The sequence below is a fragment of the Solea senegalensis genome, linkage group LG11, assembly GCF_019176455.1.
Source record: "Solea senegalensis isolate Sse05_10M linkage group LG11, IFAPA_SoseM_1, whole genome shotgun sequence".
Taxonomy (NCBI): Eukaryota; Metazoa; Chordata; class Actinopteri; order Pleuronectiformes; family Soleidae; genus Solea; species Solea senegalensis.
Genome location: NC_058031.1, coordinates 6,263,106 through 6,281,051, shown reverse-complemented (window position 1 = coordinate 6,281,051; position 17,946 = coordinate 6,263,106). Strand labels below are relative to the sequence as shown.

At 39.7% G+C, this 17,946-nt stretch overlaps 1 protein-coding gene across 1 annotated transcript in view; it reads left to right on the top strand.

Moving 5' to 3' along the window:
- Window positions 1-2,551: 2,551 nt before the first annotated feature.
- camta1a (calmodulin binding transcription activator 1a) overlaps window positions 2,552-17,946 on the top strand; it is a 289,047-nt gene continuing 273,652 nt past the window's right edge. The window contains exons 1-3 of the mRNA XM_044037457.1: window positions 2,552-2,673; window positions 6,510-6,611; window positions 16,379-16,482. Coding sequence (XP_043893392.1) covers window positions 2,649-2,673; window positions 6,510-6,611; window positions 16,379-16,482 — 231 coding nt within the window. The 5' untranslated portion in view covers window positions 2,552-2,648. The remainder of the gene's footprint in view (window positions 2,674-6,509; window positions 6,612-16,378; window positions 16,483-17,946) is intronic.

The window sequence follows — 17,946 nt, the reverse complement described above, 5'->3', positions numbered from 1 at the left end:
GTGTGGGATGAACAATTTCACCCAGACTGTATTCATTCATTTAAAAATATCATACCTATAACATAAAGTCATCAAAGGCAATATTATTTAAAAAAAATAAAAAATAAAAAATGGAACAAAATACTGTAAAGTTCAAAATAAAAAAGTAAGGTAAGGCATTTCAACTTTGCAGCATTACACAGTTTTGTTTAATTACTAAAAAATATATTAAATGTATACATATTTTTAAATATTATTCATATATAGTTTTTAATGTGTTATTTAATTTACAGTTTAAAAAATGCACTTTAATACCTTTAATATTTTATATGTAAGGAAATTAATTCTGCTTACGTTCCTAATTCTAAGGGGCTATAATGTCTGCTCTCTATCCACCTGGGAGCAATCAGGACTAAGGGTGAGAAAAGCACTTCACTACATTGGCTCTTTCATTAGTTCATTATTACTTCCTTTGCAATAACAGCGAGCCATAAGACTTTTCAAGGAGCAGCACCACCACCAGCAGCAGCAGAGGAGCTGTCCTTTCAGCACCACCGCCTCAAACTATAGCACCATGCATTTCAGCCCTGATGGCCACCAGCCTGTTAATGCAGAGCGAAGCGTGCCTTTAAGTGCTGCTGCAGTTGACACAAGTGCCAGAGGCAAAGTCTATGAAGCACAGTGATCTGTAATTAGATTGCCTCTAATCATTTACATAGCCCCCACTATTTCCAAGCCAATGTAACCCGAACCTTAATGGTAGAAGTTTAAAGCGTGTTGCAAAACAGACATAATTAAAAGTCATTGTATTCACTACATCGCAGTGACATCATGCCCCACCAGCTCCTGTTGTCAACATAAAGCCCTGCAGCCTTGTATTATTATTATTATTAGTACTACCATTATGGTGCCACAATGTGTGCTCTGTAAGACATGTTTACAGGAGAACAAAGAATGACAACCAACAGATATTTCAATGTAAACTGACATTTAATTGGCAGACTATGTACCTAAAATTGATTGTTGTTGTGTTTGTTTTTGATCAGCTATTTGTACCCAGGAGTTTATGGAAACTAGTGTCAATAACAAATTGTTTAGAATCGTTGTCAATTAGGTAATAATTATTTGATGGTGAGTTTGCTGAATGAAGTAAAACAGTTTTGACCAGCTGACTTAAAAGGTAATGAAAGTTAACCATTAAAGTTAATAATATAGCCTATTAAAAGTGGTTGACTGGGTTTCTAGAGGTTAAGGGAACTCCTGAGTCTTTGTATGAAATTAGTAATTTGAAAGTCATAGAAAAAAAAAATGCCACAAAAAAGCAAAACACAAACTGACCTCAAAAGAAACAAAAGCCACAGAGACACAAACCAATGGGGATGTAAATTGATTACAATGGCACACAATTATTACCAAAACAAATGCAACTTGATGAAAAGAAAGACAGACATGACAATAAAGAGGGACACAAATGGCCCAAATGACCACGAAGAAGTACAAACCAACCACATAAGACTCTAAATGAGTCTTATAGGAAACAAAGAACGGCAGCTTACATATTTTTAATAAATGTAAAGGGACATTTGATTGGCAGACTATGCACTAAAAAAGATTTGTCGTTGGTTTTTGACCAGTTATTTGAGTTTATGGAAACCAGTATCAATAAGAAATTGTTTAGAATCATAGTCATAGGCGAAAATACATTTTCTGAATGTGAGTTTACTGTGTAAAAATCTGCGATAGAAAGTTTTTACCAGCTGACTTAACAAGTAATGAATACCATAGACGTTAATGATGTAGCCTACTAAAAAAGTGGTTGACTGGGTTTCCAGAGGTTAAGGGAACTCCTAAGTCTTTGTATGAAATAAGTCGTTTAAGAGTCATGGAAATAACCGAATAAGCAAGATATATAAACACACAAAAAGAGACACAAAATGACCTCAAAAGGCCACAGAGACACTCAAACCAATGGGGACATGATGGAAAAAAGAAAGACACACATGACAAGGAGGGATAAACATGGTCCAAATGACCACAAAGAAGTACAAAACAACCAAGCAAGACTCTAAATGAGCACAGATGCAGTGTAAATAACTCCAAAGAGACAGAAAGATGCTGAGTCTTTCAGTCTTTAAGAAGCCTACAGAAAAATACTCTCTTTTTTTTACTCTTCTCATATTCTGTCCATGCTCTGGTGCTTCTCAGGGAATTTCAAATGCTGAATGACTTTAGTGAGTCAGCTCGTACAAGACAAACATTTCATATTTACCACGGCATTAGTTTTAATTAAGGACAAAGGCTGCAGCCTTCATGAACGCGAACTTATTTCGCTTTTTTCAGCAGCGCAGGACAGCGCGTCACCGTGTTTGAACACGAGCGTCACATCGGAGCTGTATTACATTCACTGACAAAAAAAAAGACAAACAGAAAACAGACAAAAAAGAAAAAGAGAGACAGGGGCTGCTGGTGCCAAGGTGATGAGAGGGGAGCTGCTGTGTGTGTTTTTCAGCCCCCTCTGTCAGTCACCGCCTCACAGCCAATGGTAAGTTCTCCTCGTTCGGACCGACTCGCCGCTTGCTCCTCCGCTCCCTCCTCGTGCTGTCCTCGCCGTGCACGCGCGTGGTACCCACGGTCGTGAGGAGGAGGAGGATGTTGCGCGTGAAGGGGAAATGGCTGCCGAAAACAAGCCGGAAGGTAAGAGAAATATAATGGGATTAATTCACTACTATGGCCGCGCTGTGATTTTTTTCCCCCCACAACAGTTGTAACTCCGCGACACACGCGCGGGGACGAGTAACGGGCGGATTTTCGCTCCGGCGGAGGAGAAAAAAAAAACGGCTCCGCTGTTTTGCCTCTCGAAGAGGCAGCTGAAACGTGGAGACATCACCTAGCCAGCTAATATTAGCTTGCTTTCTAGCCCAGCTACTATGCCCACCGTAGCCCACAGTGAGCAGACACGCTACGGGGACAAACAGTCAGCGTGGTAAAAGTACCGTGTGTGTGTGTTGTCATGTATTTTGTTTATTTCCGCGTCAGAACGCGAGCATTTTAAGTTGTTAACAACAAGGCTAAGTTAATGACAACATGTCATTGGCATCGACTAACTTCTTCCCTTATTGCCCAGCTTTAAAAGCGGCTCTGCTCGTGTGAGTTTTACGTGTCATCATTATCTGCTCTTTCCCCTGCGTTTGTTTGTTTTTCGCACACAGCCTCGTTGTCAGTCAGACGTGTTCGGTTTTAAACACAGTTTTTGTTGTTATTTATTTTTTCTTTCTTTCTGTGTTAGAGAGAGAGAGAGGGTCGTTCACTTCCACCTTCAAGCGCGACACATTTCTTTGGCATTTAAAGCGATCCGTGTTTCCGACACAGAAGTGGTTTATATATTTTTTTATTTTATTTTATTCATGCCTGAATGTCGTATTTATTAACATATTAATTAACACTACTTGGTCCAGATTTGGCTTGAGACGTCAAATGTGTGCTCGGCTTGCACAAAAGCCTCCTCCCCGCACTTGAAATGAAATGCCATCACACCAGATGAAAACAGGGAAGATGGAGAGCAGTTTTTTTTTTAACCAGCTTGCCCATTACACTACTTTACTCATAGCACAAAATTACGACTTTTTCCACCTCCTATATCCCTCCAGCTTATTTCGCACGGCTCACTAACTCAAAATGAAATGCATTAGACTTAACTCATTTCCCTTTTTTAGTGGGATATTTTACTGCAAAGCATATGCATAGAGGATCTGTTCTCATTCAGATAGGCCCATGGAAATTTTTGGGTGAGTAATTAAACGCTGTCTGTAAGAAAATGAAGTTAGGATGAAACACATTAGCCCTAAAGGGACTACTTTTCCTTATTAGCTGATGGCATCTGTCTGCTGTTTGGAGTATTTGAACCAGACTTGATACTCACAATCTTTCCCATTTGGTGTAGATGAAAGTTTCAGATGATGAGGCGTATTTCAGTGTTGTCACCGCGATCAGCTTCACCTTGAATTTGGCAGAGATGAGTGTAATGATAGGATGTCAATACAGCATATTCCTGCTGAATTTGTGATAATTTTATATCTATTGATTTGTGTTATGCGTGACACATGAAGACGAATGCTAGACTTTTAATTGGGCTGCCTAATTTATCCCCCAAAAAAAAAAATAAAAAATAATAGTTTGACATAAATTGTTCGGGCCAGCTGTTTCTGAGCTGCTCATAATGTTTGTTTTGTGACAGGCTTGAAAATTGAACAGACTTCTGTCACAGTCTGGTGTCACGAACCTCAAACACAAATCCTTTTTGATGTGGAAACACTTTAATGTTTCAAATGGGTGTAAACAAATTACCTGTGCCCATGTGAGAAGAAAAGATAAAACAGTGGGATTTCAGTTGTTTGGATGTCAGTGTGCCAACCATTAAAACCAGTCCCACCAGGGGGTGCTATTGAGCTATAGAAGCTACGCATAGTACATGAGGGATCCGTCTGTGGCTATGACAAAAAATGAAGACATCTGGTTTTATGATAGTAATGACTTCACTGTGGTGTATACTTCTAATGTATTCATCTACCTAGCTGAACTTAATATACGGACTCCACTTGTTAAACTTGATTCCTGTCCAACAATACGGAGCTCTCACTGAAAACCCTGACTTGAAAGTCCCATTGCTGAGCAGGTTAAGTTATTTTCAGTGTTCCTGCGAGGCCGCCGGTCAGTGGAAAAAGGAGGAGGAGGAGGAGGAGGAAGGGGAGCATAAAAAGAGAAAGCTGGAGCTTCATATCTTAATGTAAATGCAACGTTGCCTTGTGCAAATCTGGCTGTCGGAGCGTTTACATAAAACTCTTGTGCCAAATCTTCGCTCGTACGCCCGACTTTTCTTTATTTTTGTCTGTTAATGAAGAACGTGCAGTTTTAAAAGTGCCATCGGTTTTTACATGAAGGACGCGGGATGGGCCACCGGTAGAGACAAACGGTGTTTCTTAACCTTTTTGTCCTTGTGGAATGCAGGCAGTGCTGATCTTGATCTCTCAGTTGTTTGGCAGACCTTATGAAGGCCCATAACAACCGAGGGTTACATCTCAAGTTAAATCTAGGGGCTGTGGCCTAGTCTCACTCCTAGTGTGATGTTTACATCCTTCAGACTAACTGATTGTCAGAACCCTTTGGGTTGGAGGATACTGTTTCCTTCACACTCATGCTCTTCAGCACTAAAGGTCTGTTACTGTAAGTGTAAGGACCTAGAGGACTACGAAAAGACAGGCTTGATATATCTCAATCTGAGCCAGCTAGCTCTGGACAAATTTACTTTGAATTGTCTTCAGTCCAAGAGAGCTGAGACTCATACAAATACTGCTGTGTAAGAGCCAAATGTGAGAAATAAACAAACAAGCACTTATGTAAACACAAGCTACAGCACTAACACATTTGTGGTGTTGACACTGTGTTAGAAAACCAGTCTTCATGCATTTACCCTTCAAAGCTTTGAGAATTTCATTTTTTTGTAAACTTTGCAGAACTGTATTTACCTTAATTTAAGAGAAACACAAGGGCAATGACAAAAGGGACAGTTTACTGAGGCGAAAAATCTGCACAAGTGTGTTGTAGAAACTGTGTAAATCTAAGTGTAACACAGCCAGGACACTGATGACAACGGAAACAATGGTGAAAAAACATGAATCGGGCCCACAGCCTCAGCCGTGCAGGCAGTAATATCTTCTTTATTTTCAAGTGGGTGACTTTTTTTTAAAAAAAAAGTTTCAGAATGTTATCATTTCACTCAAAGTTCAGGGTGAAGCGGCTGCAAAACATCAAATAAGCACGCAGTCAGCCATTAACTTACAAAAGTGCTTGTGCAGCAATGGTATAAATATTTCTCTGCTGTTTTGTAAAGAAGGGTGAATTTAACCTCCCCACCTCCCCATGATGTTGGACGACTCACTTGCTCTCGCAGTTTTGTGTTGAATCATTGACTACTTTTCTTTTCTTTTCTTTCTTTTCTTTTTTTTTAAATCCAGCCATTTAATTGAATCAGTGAGGTGTAGATGGATGGGACCCAGGTCCGGTCTGTGGTCCCTGAGACGTATCGTTTCTAATGCCTGCCTGTAATAGACCATAACCGACTGTTTTGCACTGCCTCCTGATTGATTGTATTGATTAATCTGCTTTGCCAGTGATGCAATAGGGAGTATTATTGACCCGTATCAAACTAGACCGGAGGTACACTGACCCTTATTATTGGCCTTTTTTTCTGTAGGTTTAAAAATACTCCGACAATAGGAACATTCGCAGTTTTAAAATAGACAAATCAAGCTGCGCTTTATCATCATCACCATTATTGTTGTTGTTATTATTATAAGCATCATATTTTTCTTTTTTTTTTGCCCAAAAGCTCTTGTGTATTCTAAATGTATTTCAATATACTGTCTAGCTTCTGTTGATACTGCTTGCATGGGGGTTTTGCTTAGTAATCACAGGCTGGCAGTTCTCTGCTTCTTTTCCTCGATTTTCTCTACTTTTCTCTTTGCCTCCTGAAGGACTGAAGAAAGTTCGTAATCCGGATCGAATGTACAGATCAGCAGTGTGTTATGCTGGCCATGGTCCACCTAAGAGTATCAGTGATGACACAGAGATGAACAGTAAGAGTCAGTTATTAATACTGCATTTGCTGCTCCAAGAGGCCACTAGCTGGCCAATCTATTATTCATTCATTGATTCATTTATTTACTTCTTGATTTCATCCGTACCCATGACCCCTCCTCCTTTTATTCCCCTCCAACACAACACCACCTCCGGCTGCTCTGTTGATTGAAGTGTCTGCTTTACGGGATCATGCTGTCAATAGCTGAAGTGCTGTTGTTAACTAAGAGTGATTGTTTCAGGTTAAGGCCAGGGGATCAGGACCTGAGCGGCCCCTCAGAGAGAAAGCTTACACTTTGAGCCATCAATTATGGCCCTGTACTTGCCTTTCCCTGCCTCTCTTCAACCTGTATTTGATAGATGAAAGCAAATCAAACAAAGTTAACAGTAGTACTTTATAATGTAGCAAAATCCAATTGTGAATGATCAAAAATATTAATGCGGTGCTGAAAACACTTGTAGCCCGTAGTATTTCCTTTCCTTCAGATGGATTTAATCCTTGCCCTCGCTTCCCTCTCATTACATTCGGGCTCGACGAGAACAGTAGACAAGGGGCAAAGAACAAAGACAACACAACATCATAGCTTTTTATGAATTGAAAAAAACCCAAACAAAACCAAAACAAAAACAGCTTCTGTGGGTGCACTTGCTTCAGTGCGCTGACAAGTCTGCACACAAGTGCTGTTTTCACTGCCAAAACAAATCAGTCAGAAATATAGGCCAAAGTCTCGATGTTATTTGTGGGCTGATTTTCCCCCCTTCATTCCTCTTCAGAGAATGAATGTGAATTTTAGCCTCTGTCTTTACCCATTGAAAAAAAAAGAAAGTTCTCCGTAAAGCAGGTTGTGCCTGTTCACCGTTAATGAATACAGCAGCCTCTTCACCGCTGGAAGACTCTGTTGATCTAGACTAGAGACCGGGTAATTAAGTGTGCTCATGTATTGTCATTTCTAAATAAAGAGTCTCAAATCATCCCCAACCCCCTTTTTAGACTCCACACTCAATATCTGTCACCGGGTGAGCTCGGCTGCACCAGATCCTTTTTGGTGTCTTTTAACAGAGAAGGTTTTAGAGGTTTGATGGTTTGGTGTACGGATCTCTGAAGCATGGGATTCATAGACTTCTGCATCACGCCTTCATGTGTGACAGCAGTGACTGACAATATGTTTTGCCACTCTTGCTCGTTTCTGTCATGTTATTGCGTGGTGTTACAGTATGCGGTACCCATGTCAGACACCCTGTTTAATGCGTTTAGCCCAGAGGTTTTTCCTGCCTCGCCAGGACACTGTGGCAGAGTAGAGCGGCGCAAACAGGCAGGTAAACCATTGATCTGAGTAATCGTCTGAGTAATTGTGGGAGTAGTTATGATACAGAAAGAAGGGCTTTGTTTGTGTGCATGTGTAAGCAAGACGGAGAAAGTGAAAGAGAATGAGAGCAAGGTAGTGAGGGAGAGAGAGAGACCTCACCTCTGCTCTCCTTGAGATGGGATTTTTATGGATGGGTGAGCTTGGTGAGGGCTGAGAACACATAAAGAGTCATTTTCAGTTTGTTGCAGGCAGTTAACCGTGTGTGCATGTTTGTTGAACTTCCAGTAACAGGCCCGGGCTTTTTTCTTTTCTTTTTTTTCAGACTTTTTGACAGTCTTCTCTTATTATGCTTTTTTTACCCACAGTGCGTGTTGTAATTGTAAGCAGTGAGAGCAAGCGCTGCAGATGTTGCGTCTTGTTTGGTCGTAGCACAAGAGCGTCAACAATTAAGTCCAGTGAGATTTAGAAGAGTTTGAATCCGTCACTAGCATTTAGACTCTTCCCATGTTTCCCAGCGGCAGGACAAAACAAACGCGTCTTTTTGTGCCTTGTGTAGCAGCTTTCGCAGGTCAAACGCTCATCCTACATGCTATAGCAGCTAAGAAAGCAAGGTTCCCTTTGCCATACATAGTTTTGTGGTAACATAGCAACACCATGGTGAAGTTCAGTAGACTTGACTTTTTTTTCTTTTTTTTTTTGGCTTGTGGGCGGTTAGTAATTTCACCGCATGTGAGAGTGTTATCGAACAGGCTATGGGGCAAATGATAAAGATAATTGGTTTCTCAGTCTTACACTAACACAGGCTATAGTCAGTCTACATACTGTTCTCCATGTCCCCATCAAGAGCCATCAGGCTGGGGAAGAGCGGCCCCTGGACTATAGGCCAATCACTGTTATTACTGCCAGGGAAATATGACATGACTTAAATTGTCCTGTGTCACAGTAACTCAGCGCTGTGTCTCCCACAAGTGCAAGGCTTTAATCAAGCACCACTACGTTTCCTTATATGCACAGTATATAATCAGTTTTGGACATTGCGAATTGTGAAAACGGCAATTACGAAATCATGTATTGAATTTTGGTTGCTTTAAATTCGTTGAAGTCCATGATATCTGACCAGAAATGATGAGTGACGCTAGTCAGAGTTTTGGGTCGTACCTGACTCCCAGCAGAGTGCACTAATCTGAAGGCTACAGGTGCTATAGTCCATTAGTGTAAATGTCATTGCTGTAGCCTCCTGCAGGTTAACCCCCAATTTACCTTTCCTCCATCTTTCTTCATGCCTCACAACCAGATTCATCACTTTTTATTGATATCATGTCAGCAGTTGTCCATTGCACCATGGCTGCCTGAATTAATCTCTGCTTCACATTTTGACCACATTCTTTTTAGATTTTTCATCTGTCTACATCTTGTAACCATGTTACCCTCTGGTCCAGGTCCCGTGGACTGACATTTGGCCATTCTATGTATAAAACAGGGATCTCAAACTCAAATGAGCCAATGAGCATCTAGTCTGGTTAGGAGGGCCGGTCAAGTACAGACAGAAGTGATTAGTTAAAAAAATAACTGCTCAACTTGAAATTATATCAAGATATTCATATTTAGTAATGGTACTCATGACGATATTTGACAGAATTAAACATTTTGTGAAAACAAGTCTATTTTTGACACAGAGCAATGCAGATTTCACATTATAGAGTTCAATAAAAACAAATTCATGATGCAAAATCAATCTATAAATAACAAAGACGGACACAAATGACTTATTACACCTTGATATTAAATGGCGGGCCACATGAAATCGATTGCAGGGCCTCATGTGGCCCTCGGGCCGCGAGTTTGAGACCTCTGGTATAAAATCACAGTGTTTAAATTTTAATACTTGCCATTTCTCATCACCTTTCGCCAACTGTATTATTTTTGACATCCACTGCATCACTGCAGATTCTATAAGTGCTGCATGTAAGTTGGCTGTGTAATGTTTTTCCTCTGCATGCTTTGAATTAATGGCATTTTGTCTTGTATTTGTTCTTTTTGTTTGTTACTAAAGAATTCTGAAAATTCTGTACCTGCATGTTTTGTGCATACAAAGAAAGAAGAAGAAAATGATTTGATACAGTTTCCATCCCTCGCTCACTGTGAAAGTGTAAGTGCGTGAGTGTTGTTCTGTCCCAGTAATACAAAGCAGGGGTTAACTTTTGCAGAAGAAGCAACAGTTTGATGACATTGTGACAGATGACAGTGTATTACCAGGTAAAACAATGCTGCCTCTGTCTTTAAAAAGACTCAGTGTTGGCTGGTACTCTTTTTTCCTTCAGTTTAAATATACAGTGTTAGATGCTGAGGCTGCATATAGAAATGGACATATTCGCCGAGTCCTGAAAGTGAACCCAATGTAGAAATGACTGAAACCTTTATACTCTGGATGGAAGTCCATTTGTGCTTTGTATGAGAAAATAACCTCACATCTCACTTGATTATTATTTCAGTAAACATGTTGCTGAGGACTTTATGGTCTTAAACACTGGTTTCAGTGTCATTTTGTAAATTATGGTCTCATTTAGAGCCACCAAACAGACTATGTGATTGACAGAGAGTCGTGTCCTATAGGTCAACCTTTTTTCCTTGAAACTGTCCACGCACACACACCAAAGTGAATACAAGTGCAAACGTTTTATATGCAGAAATATTCTCACAGTGTTTGTGAACTGTCCTCTGCTTTCATAAAATCAAAATCTTCTGTACATAATATTTTACTTATTAGCTGTAATAAATAGCTTAATACATTTAAATGTGGACCAAAATGTGGGTGATATTGAATAGATTTTTTAAATTTGATATACACAAATAAAATTTTAATAACCTCATAACCTCAGAGCAGACAAAGCTATGCGCCCCCATGCGATCTCTGGCGCCCCTCAGAGGGGGGCTTGGATCCAAGGTTCAGATCCATGGCTTTTTGGTGCATGGTTGCAGGTAGGGGTGGGTAAAAATATCGACTTGGTGATAGATTGTCGTCCATGCTCGTGCAATAAAAAAAATGCTGTATTAGGAATTATGTGAAATGGGTAATTCTCGCAGGATGTTTAGGCGACGTTAGAATTGTTAGGCTAAAACTTTGACGTGAGTCTCGGCATCAAATGATATGCTCCTTTTCAAAGGTGATCTAAAGTATCGGTCGTTACTACTGATAACTTGTTGTTAACCAGTTACTTGGCTCCGTTTATGTGCAGCAGATCGGAGGCAAATGTTTCTCCTATGGACTGTTTGCTTGTCAGTTCTTCACCTCCCACATGTTTCAGGTATAACCACAAAAGAACAGATACTGCTACACTGCTCCTCACCTCGCCTTAAGCCATATTAGCCGCTGAACTGTTGTGGAAAATGTTTGCATTCAGACTGTTACTTTGGATATGCACTGCCAGCAGCGATTTGTTGAATGATCTATAGCCAAAACATTAGCTTGCAATTTCTCCACAATGTGGGCACAGATTAAAAAGAAAAACTGTCACTCCCGGAGCGCTGTGAGACAGAGAGGGAAGAGGGAGGGTTTTGCGTTCAGGGCTCAGTTATTGATTAAAGATTTGTTTTTGTCAGCCTTTCCAGTCTCATGACCCTCGCTCTCGTCTCTAGGGTGGGGCCGGAGCAAGCTAGCATGACAGATACCCTTAAATTCGACCCAAGTGTTTGCTTAGCAGCCAGGATCAGTGATAATCCAAACATCAGTGCACAGAAATGTATATTTTTTTATACCCAATGGAGGGAAGTGATTTAGAATTATGAAGGGTAATCATAACATGCATGGCAACATGAAAGCTGCAGACCTGTAGCCTCTCCCCACTGAAGAGAGCTCCTCTCCCTCTTTAGCCTTTTGTATGTGATCTTGCTCATCAAGACCGAGAATGTAATTGGCTTCAGTGCACTAGCTCAGCTCGGCTCATCCTCTCATATAACAAGCTCTGGTATCAGCCTGTCTTGCACTTTAGTGTTTTACAATCAAATAGTAGTTTTCTGTGTATCCCTTTCTTGGCTAATTTACAAGCAGTCATTAAGCCTGTGCTTAGACTCCAAAATATATATTAAACTGTACAGAGGAGTGCACTGGAAATACAAAGAAGCAGGATACCCTTTTAAACTTTAATCAGCTATTGTTTTTGGTTTTTTTTAAACCGAAAAAAAAATCTTTACTGATCATCTTCGACAGTTTTATTATGAAGAGGTTTTCTGTATTCTATAAATGTATTCCAAATCTGGCATTCACGCTATTATTCCCCCGTGAGCTGATTTTAGCTGATGCACAAACTATATGTGGATTTCCATACCACTGTGGACAGATCTTTAATTAGTAAGCAGCACTTAGTTAGGGTGCTCACAGTTCCTTCGTCACACATCTTGGAAAATGCCCAGTGGAAGGGAGCGGAAGACTCACAGCAGCTGAAATAATATCAGTGTGGATAAATAGCAACGGAAAGACCCCAAACAGTTTCCAGTTATGAGGATGTTGTGCCGCAGAAAAGAAACATCAGCACTGCACAGTGACGGTGAGTTTACTTTTGTGTCCTGCGAGAGCCTCGTGAGAGACATTCTTCTGTAAACAAGGCCCCTCCCATGTCAGACAAAGGCTCCCAGATTACAGGAGACCAACACTGAACATCTGAATACATGGTGCCGCGTCTAAAATACATGCTTTATCTAATAGTACTACCACACAGTAGTTAAGGCATCCTTCAAAGAAATACAGTCATTCACATTTGATATGTGTAAAACCTTAAACATCATGGCCCTCTGTGGTATTTTATGTTAATGTACTGTAAGCTTTTAAAGGCCTTTACTGTATATGGGCTCTGGGTGTCATGATTAACAGTCTGTGTAGCTTTTTTCTTAACATGGTTAAGTTTTAGTTAAACTCTGGCTTTTACAAGATATGCTGTTGCTATGCACGTGTATCTGTATAAATTGCTTTTAAATAAATACAGTGAATAATCAGCAGACTGTATACTCTCAAAATGTTCAATATTTAGTTGCAAATCTTTTTCAGTCGATGCATTTCTGGATCCAAAAACATCAGTAGACACTTGGCATATTCCATTGTGATACTCTGCCAGGCCCGAGCTGCAGCCATAATCGTTCCTTGTACTGTTTTTTTGTGTTTGGGGGGGAGGGGGGGTTCCTTTGCTCTGGTTCTTCAGCATATAAAACAACCTAGGAATTTGGCTGGTGACTGTCAAGAACAGTTCATAATAATTAAGTAATGAAAACTTTGCACGGTTGCCACCTTAGGACGTTTAGAATTACTGTCCAGCCTTATTTTCTTATAATATGGGACTACACGGCAATTTCAAACAGCTACGTATTCTACTCTTTGAACTCAAAAATATAAACCAGTGAGTCGACACTTAAAGTCGACAGTTTAAGGCCAAGCACAAAAGCTACCTGAGCATCTGCACATGCTTGGAGATCAACGTTAAAGTAGTGTTGTTTTAGATCACAAGTGCATTGCAAAGATGAACTGAAAATGTCTGTCCATAAAACATAAAAACAAACGTCATTATATTTAGTAATAATAAGTGAATATTTTTCAAATGTGCTGCAGACTATAAGAGCAAACCTTTCCCTAGACTGTGTCCAGTAAAAATATGCCTTTATGTCAGTCAGATTGATTTGCTTTCAGAATAGAATCCTATGTCCTCAAAAAATACAATTAAGACTCCTCACATCAATTCATACAGTTACCTGCACGTTAGTAACCCGATTATCCCCCATTAATTTGATTTCAGAAGTGTCTGTACGAGGTTAAAAGATTAAGAGTGAACTAGCTAACACATTGGTCCTGCAGGGATTACAGGTGGCTTTGCAGCTTGGGTTTGGGGGGGTGGGGGGTTGGGGGATTGTTAGCTGACAGGAACAAGAGTGGTATTTCAGAGCAAAATGCAGTTGTTTCACCTTTCACGTGCACAGCATACTTAACTGTGTGTTTTGCATAATTCAGGGGTTCTGTGGCAGGGAGAGTTGTAAAGTCAACAACTCTTTGGTACAAAAACATGTTGTGCAATGACCGGTGTAATTATGAGTTTGTTAAATGATTAAATCCATGTGAGAGACTTCGGGTTTCATTGTATTTGTCACAGTCCTCCGCGTTGTATGTTTTCATCTCAAGTGGGTTTTTTTTTTTTTTCCGCCTGCTGGCAGATTGCGAGCAGTCAAATCCTCCTACGGTAGATTTCTATCCTGGCTCTTGTGGTGATAAAATCCTCAACATACTGGAGGCATATTTCCAATCCAGCTCTGTCTGGTGTTGATGGTGTCACAGGAGGCTGTGCCAGGGGGCTACACTGAATCCTGAATAATCTGTGCAGAGACAGACTTGCCATATGTATCTGCTGCTACTGCTCTCTGTTGGTTACAAAGAGAGAGAATCCTCAGAGCATGTGTTTAGAGGATGGCTAAAGAAGGCCAAGTCTTTGGACTGAACCATGCTGTGTCTGAATGTGGATCAAGTGTAAATTTCCATCTGTGGGTGGGCTTTAATATCGAAGGCCTTTACTCTTTTTTTTGAACCATTAATCAGACGGTAAACAAATATGTGCCTTTACATTAAAGCACGCAGATTTTTAAGGCTGCGCCTGTGTGTAAAACCAGCTTTGCTTCCTCCTTTGGTACTTTGCTGATAATTCAGTTGCGGCGTGTTTCCCAGTTCTAACAGTGAAACCACTCTGCTGGTACCAAGGAGCAGATGCTGTGTGTGATTCTTAATTATGCATAGCAAATGATTACAGATACCTGTGCAGCTGATATAAAACCAAATTCAACACGCGGAATTGTAGGTACAGATGGAAATAGCAAATACTACAGATCTGCTCTTGAGTTCCCTTGGGAGCGATGATGTTCCACACCTTACGTGTGGTAAACACTCAGGGGTTCAGCTCCACCGCCTTGGACCGGCAGAGGTTTTTTGGGCAGTCGCGGTGGCACTCTGTTCCTGCTGTGATGTACAGTACAGTAAGCTACACACACTCTTTTTATATCCTCATAATCATTATTTGTTTTGGCTATAAAGTGGTATATTTCTGTGGTTGAACTTTTCCTCTCTTTTTCTTCATTTAACCACTGACATTAGTTTCCCTGGGGATCTGTAGCCAGTGCTCATGCCAAGGCTTTTTTTTCCTGTTGTCCCCTTTTACTTGCTGATATTTCCTTTCTCTCGGTATCCGAACCTGCATTTTTATGAACCTGAAATGTTACTCAATCTCGGATATTTGTTTTTTTTCTCTTTGATGTAGTTTATTTTTACACTAAATTGCGTTTCACATAAATGCAGTATTTTGCATCACCGTCGGCAGATTTATTTACATTAAATCCACACACATTAAAACTGGATAACAGGTTCATTTGCACATGCTGGAACATTACCTGGATTTACTTACTCTGCATATGAGATTTGCAGGGTTTGATTTAGAGCTTGTAAATGCATTAGAAATGTGGCGTATAAAAAGAGATTAGAAACTCACGGTCTGTGTGATTTTGGGTGGTGGGGGTAAAGTAAACTTTGCTGGCAGCTGCAGGAGCAAAGAGATACTCATATTGTTGATGTGCTGTTTCTTGGTGATACATAAGCTGAAATATGTCCTCAACAACACAGTCTGACACAAGTCTATTCATACCATACATCTTTTCCACAGACTTTTTTTTTTCTACTAGCAGTGTGTCCAACTTCCCCTCATAAAAAAAGGTTCCTCTGTCATTTCACAATAATATTTTTTGCCGTTTAACTTATTGTTTTATCTATTAATGGCAAAAAAAACTTATTTTTTTTCACATAAACCTACAAATGTAATGGGAGTCTTCTTGATAAAATGAATGAAAGACACATTTGTGTATTCACACCTCAGCCATTTGCATTTTTCATAAGGATGAATGTCTTGGAGTGAAGTCATTTATCGATGCATGCATGGGGGTGTCTCGACGACGCCTCACTGTTTTACAATACTTACAATCCACCGATTTGTGGGATGTAAATTATGTACTGAAGGACATGCATAATAATCGTAGCATCGGACCCAGTAATTGTAATTATTTCATTTAATAACGTACCACATTTTTGCATGCTGCACACAGAGTCCTATACTAAATCCCTGTTCACTATAAAATCACTCAAGGGTGTTTATTGTGTCTAAATAATGAATAGACACAGCCCTTGCAAGTTGACAGTGAAAAATTTGTTGCAAACTCCCCAGATAGGATGCATTTCACAGTAAAATAATTTAACCGTGCACAAAATAAAAATGTAGGCTCTATTTTTAAATGAATTTCATGATTCAGTGGGATATATTGCTATTATCCCAGAGTCAGTGTTTTTGCTACAGAGCCACTAAAGGACAGATAAAGAGGGAGACGAGTAAGTCAATAAGGTATAAACCCTGTGCTAAATATTCTGTTTTGCGTTGCTCTTCTCGTAGATGAACATGGACATTTGAAAATATACCTGCCCAAGAAGCTGCTTGAATGTCTACCAAAATGCACCTCGCTGCCAAAGGAGAGACACCGGTGGAACACTAATGAGGTAAGGCTACTGCTCCTTAGCATATCACTTTCTTCTCACTGCATCTCTTTGTAAAAGGTGCCCATCTAAAAGACACGCTGCTCTCTCAGGGCCTTTTCAGATGGATTTGTCAGTCATGTGAAGCCTCTTCAAAGCAAATCAATGCTTCTTCCACATGAGGCTCAAAATATAAACATAGGGGAAAAAAAACCCCACCACACACCCACATAGGCTATGTGCTAAATGTTGTCATGTTAACTGTGTTTGAACACATTTAACGTTTGATTTGATTGTCTAGATTCAAGAATTCTTTGTGTCCATTATGTGCGCTCATAACAAAATTTAGTTCGGTAGCTTTGAAGCAACACACAAGACACAACATTATAACACGTATGTGCAAAGGTTAAAGAGCATTAAATAAAATGGAGGTAGAAAAAGACAGTGGCATGTTATTGTAAAGTGCAGCAGTGCAGTGAATTCTTTGTTTTTTTTGTATTTCTAATTGGATTTGATATGTGTTAAATGTGCAGTGTATCTTAAGAAACTCTTAAGAAATCACAAAATCTAATATAGAATATGCAGTGACAGATGTGCTCTGCATCTATAGCTTGGTTTTTAATTGTGACACAGTTTGTTTATTGGTCAAATCAAAGAATAAACAAACCAAAAAAAAGGCAAATATAATTTGACCTCAGCACCACCCCAGTCACAACATTTGACATAAATCACATTTCAATGTTGTTGTTCTCTCCTGCTTCGGTAATCATCACAAGGGACTCTGGATATAACATAAACAGTATTTAACATTAGTGCTGTGAAAGCTGGGGGTGTCTCTTATTTCATGTTTGCATCATATTCGCATGTCTCTTCACATCAAACCCAACACTCCATATTCGTTACCTAAGCTACAGTAAACACATAGTAAGTGATTTGGTTTCAGGTTATTTAACTGCGCAAACATGTTATACAGTATTTTCCTAAGAGCAGCATATGTTACTTCATTTCCCTCAGAGCCCATTTTGTAATGTGTTCCTTTTCTCGGGGGACAGGTTGATGAATTTATCTCCTTCATTTCCACGACTGAAAAAAAAAAAAGAAGAAGAAAAAAAAGAAAAGTTCTTCTTTCAGAGAACTGGTAGTAATTAGACCTAAATACACATCCATGACAAATCTTAAAACCAATATGCAAAAATCAACCATCCATGCTTTTGATTAACAAATTGTGACCATATAAATATAGTCATTTGCAGGGATGAAAGTTAATTGACTGAAAAACAACCAGATGATAAGGCACCAGACAGGCTCATTTCTAAGAAGCAGGATATACAGAAAGACAATCTGTCATTGACGTAAAGTTAAATAATATTTTACTCCCTCTTTGTGTGGCCGATATATTTTTGAAAGTAGATGAATGGACTTGTTTAAATGTGTTAAAGAAGACGCGGCGCTGTAGAAATCAAGCAACGTTACAGTGGAGATTAATCC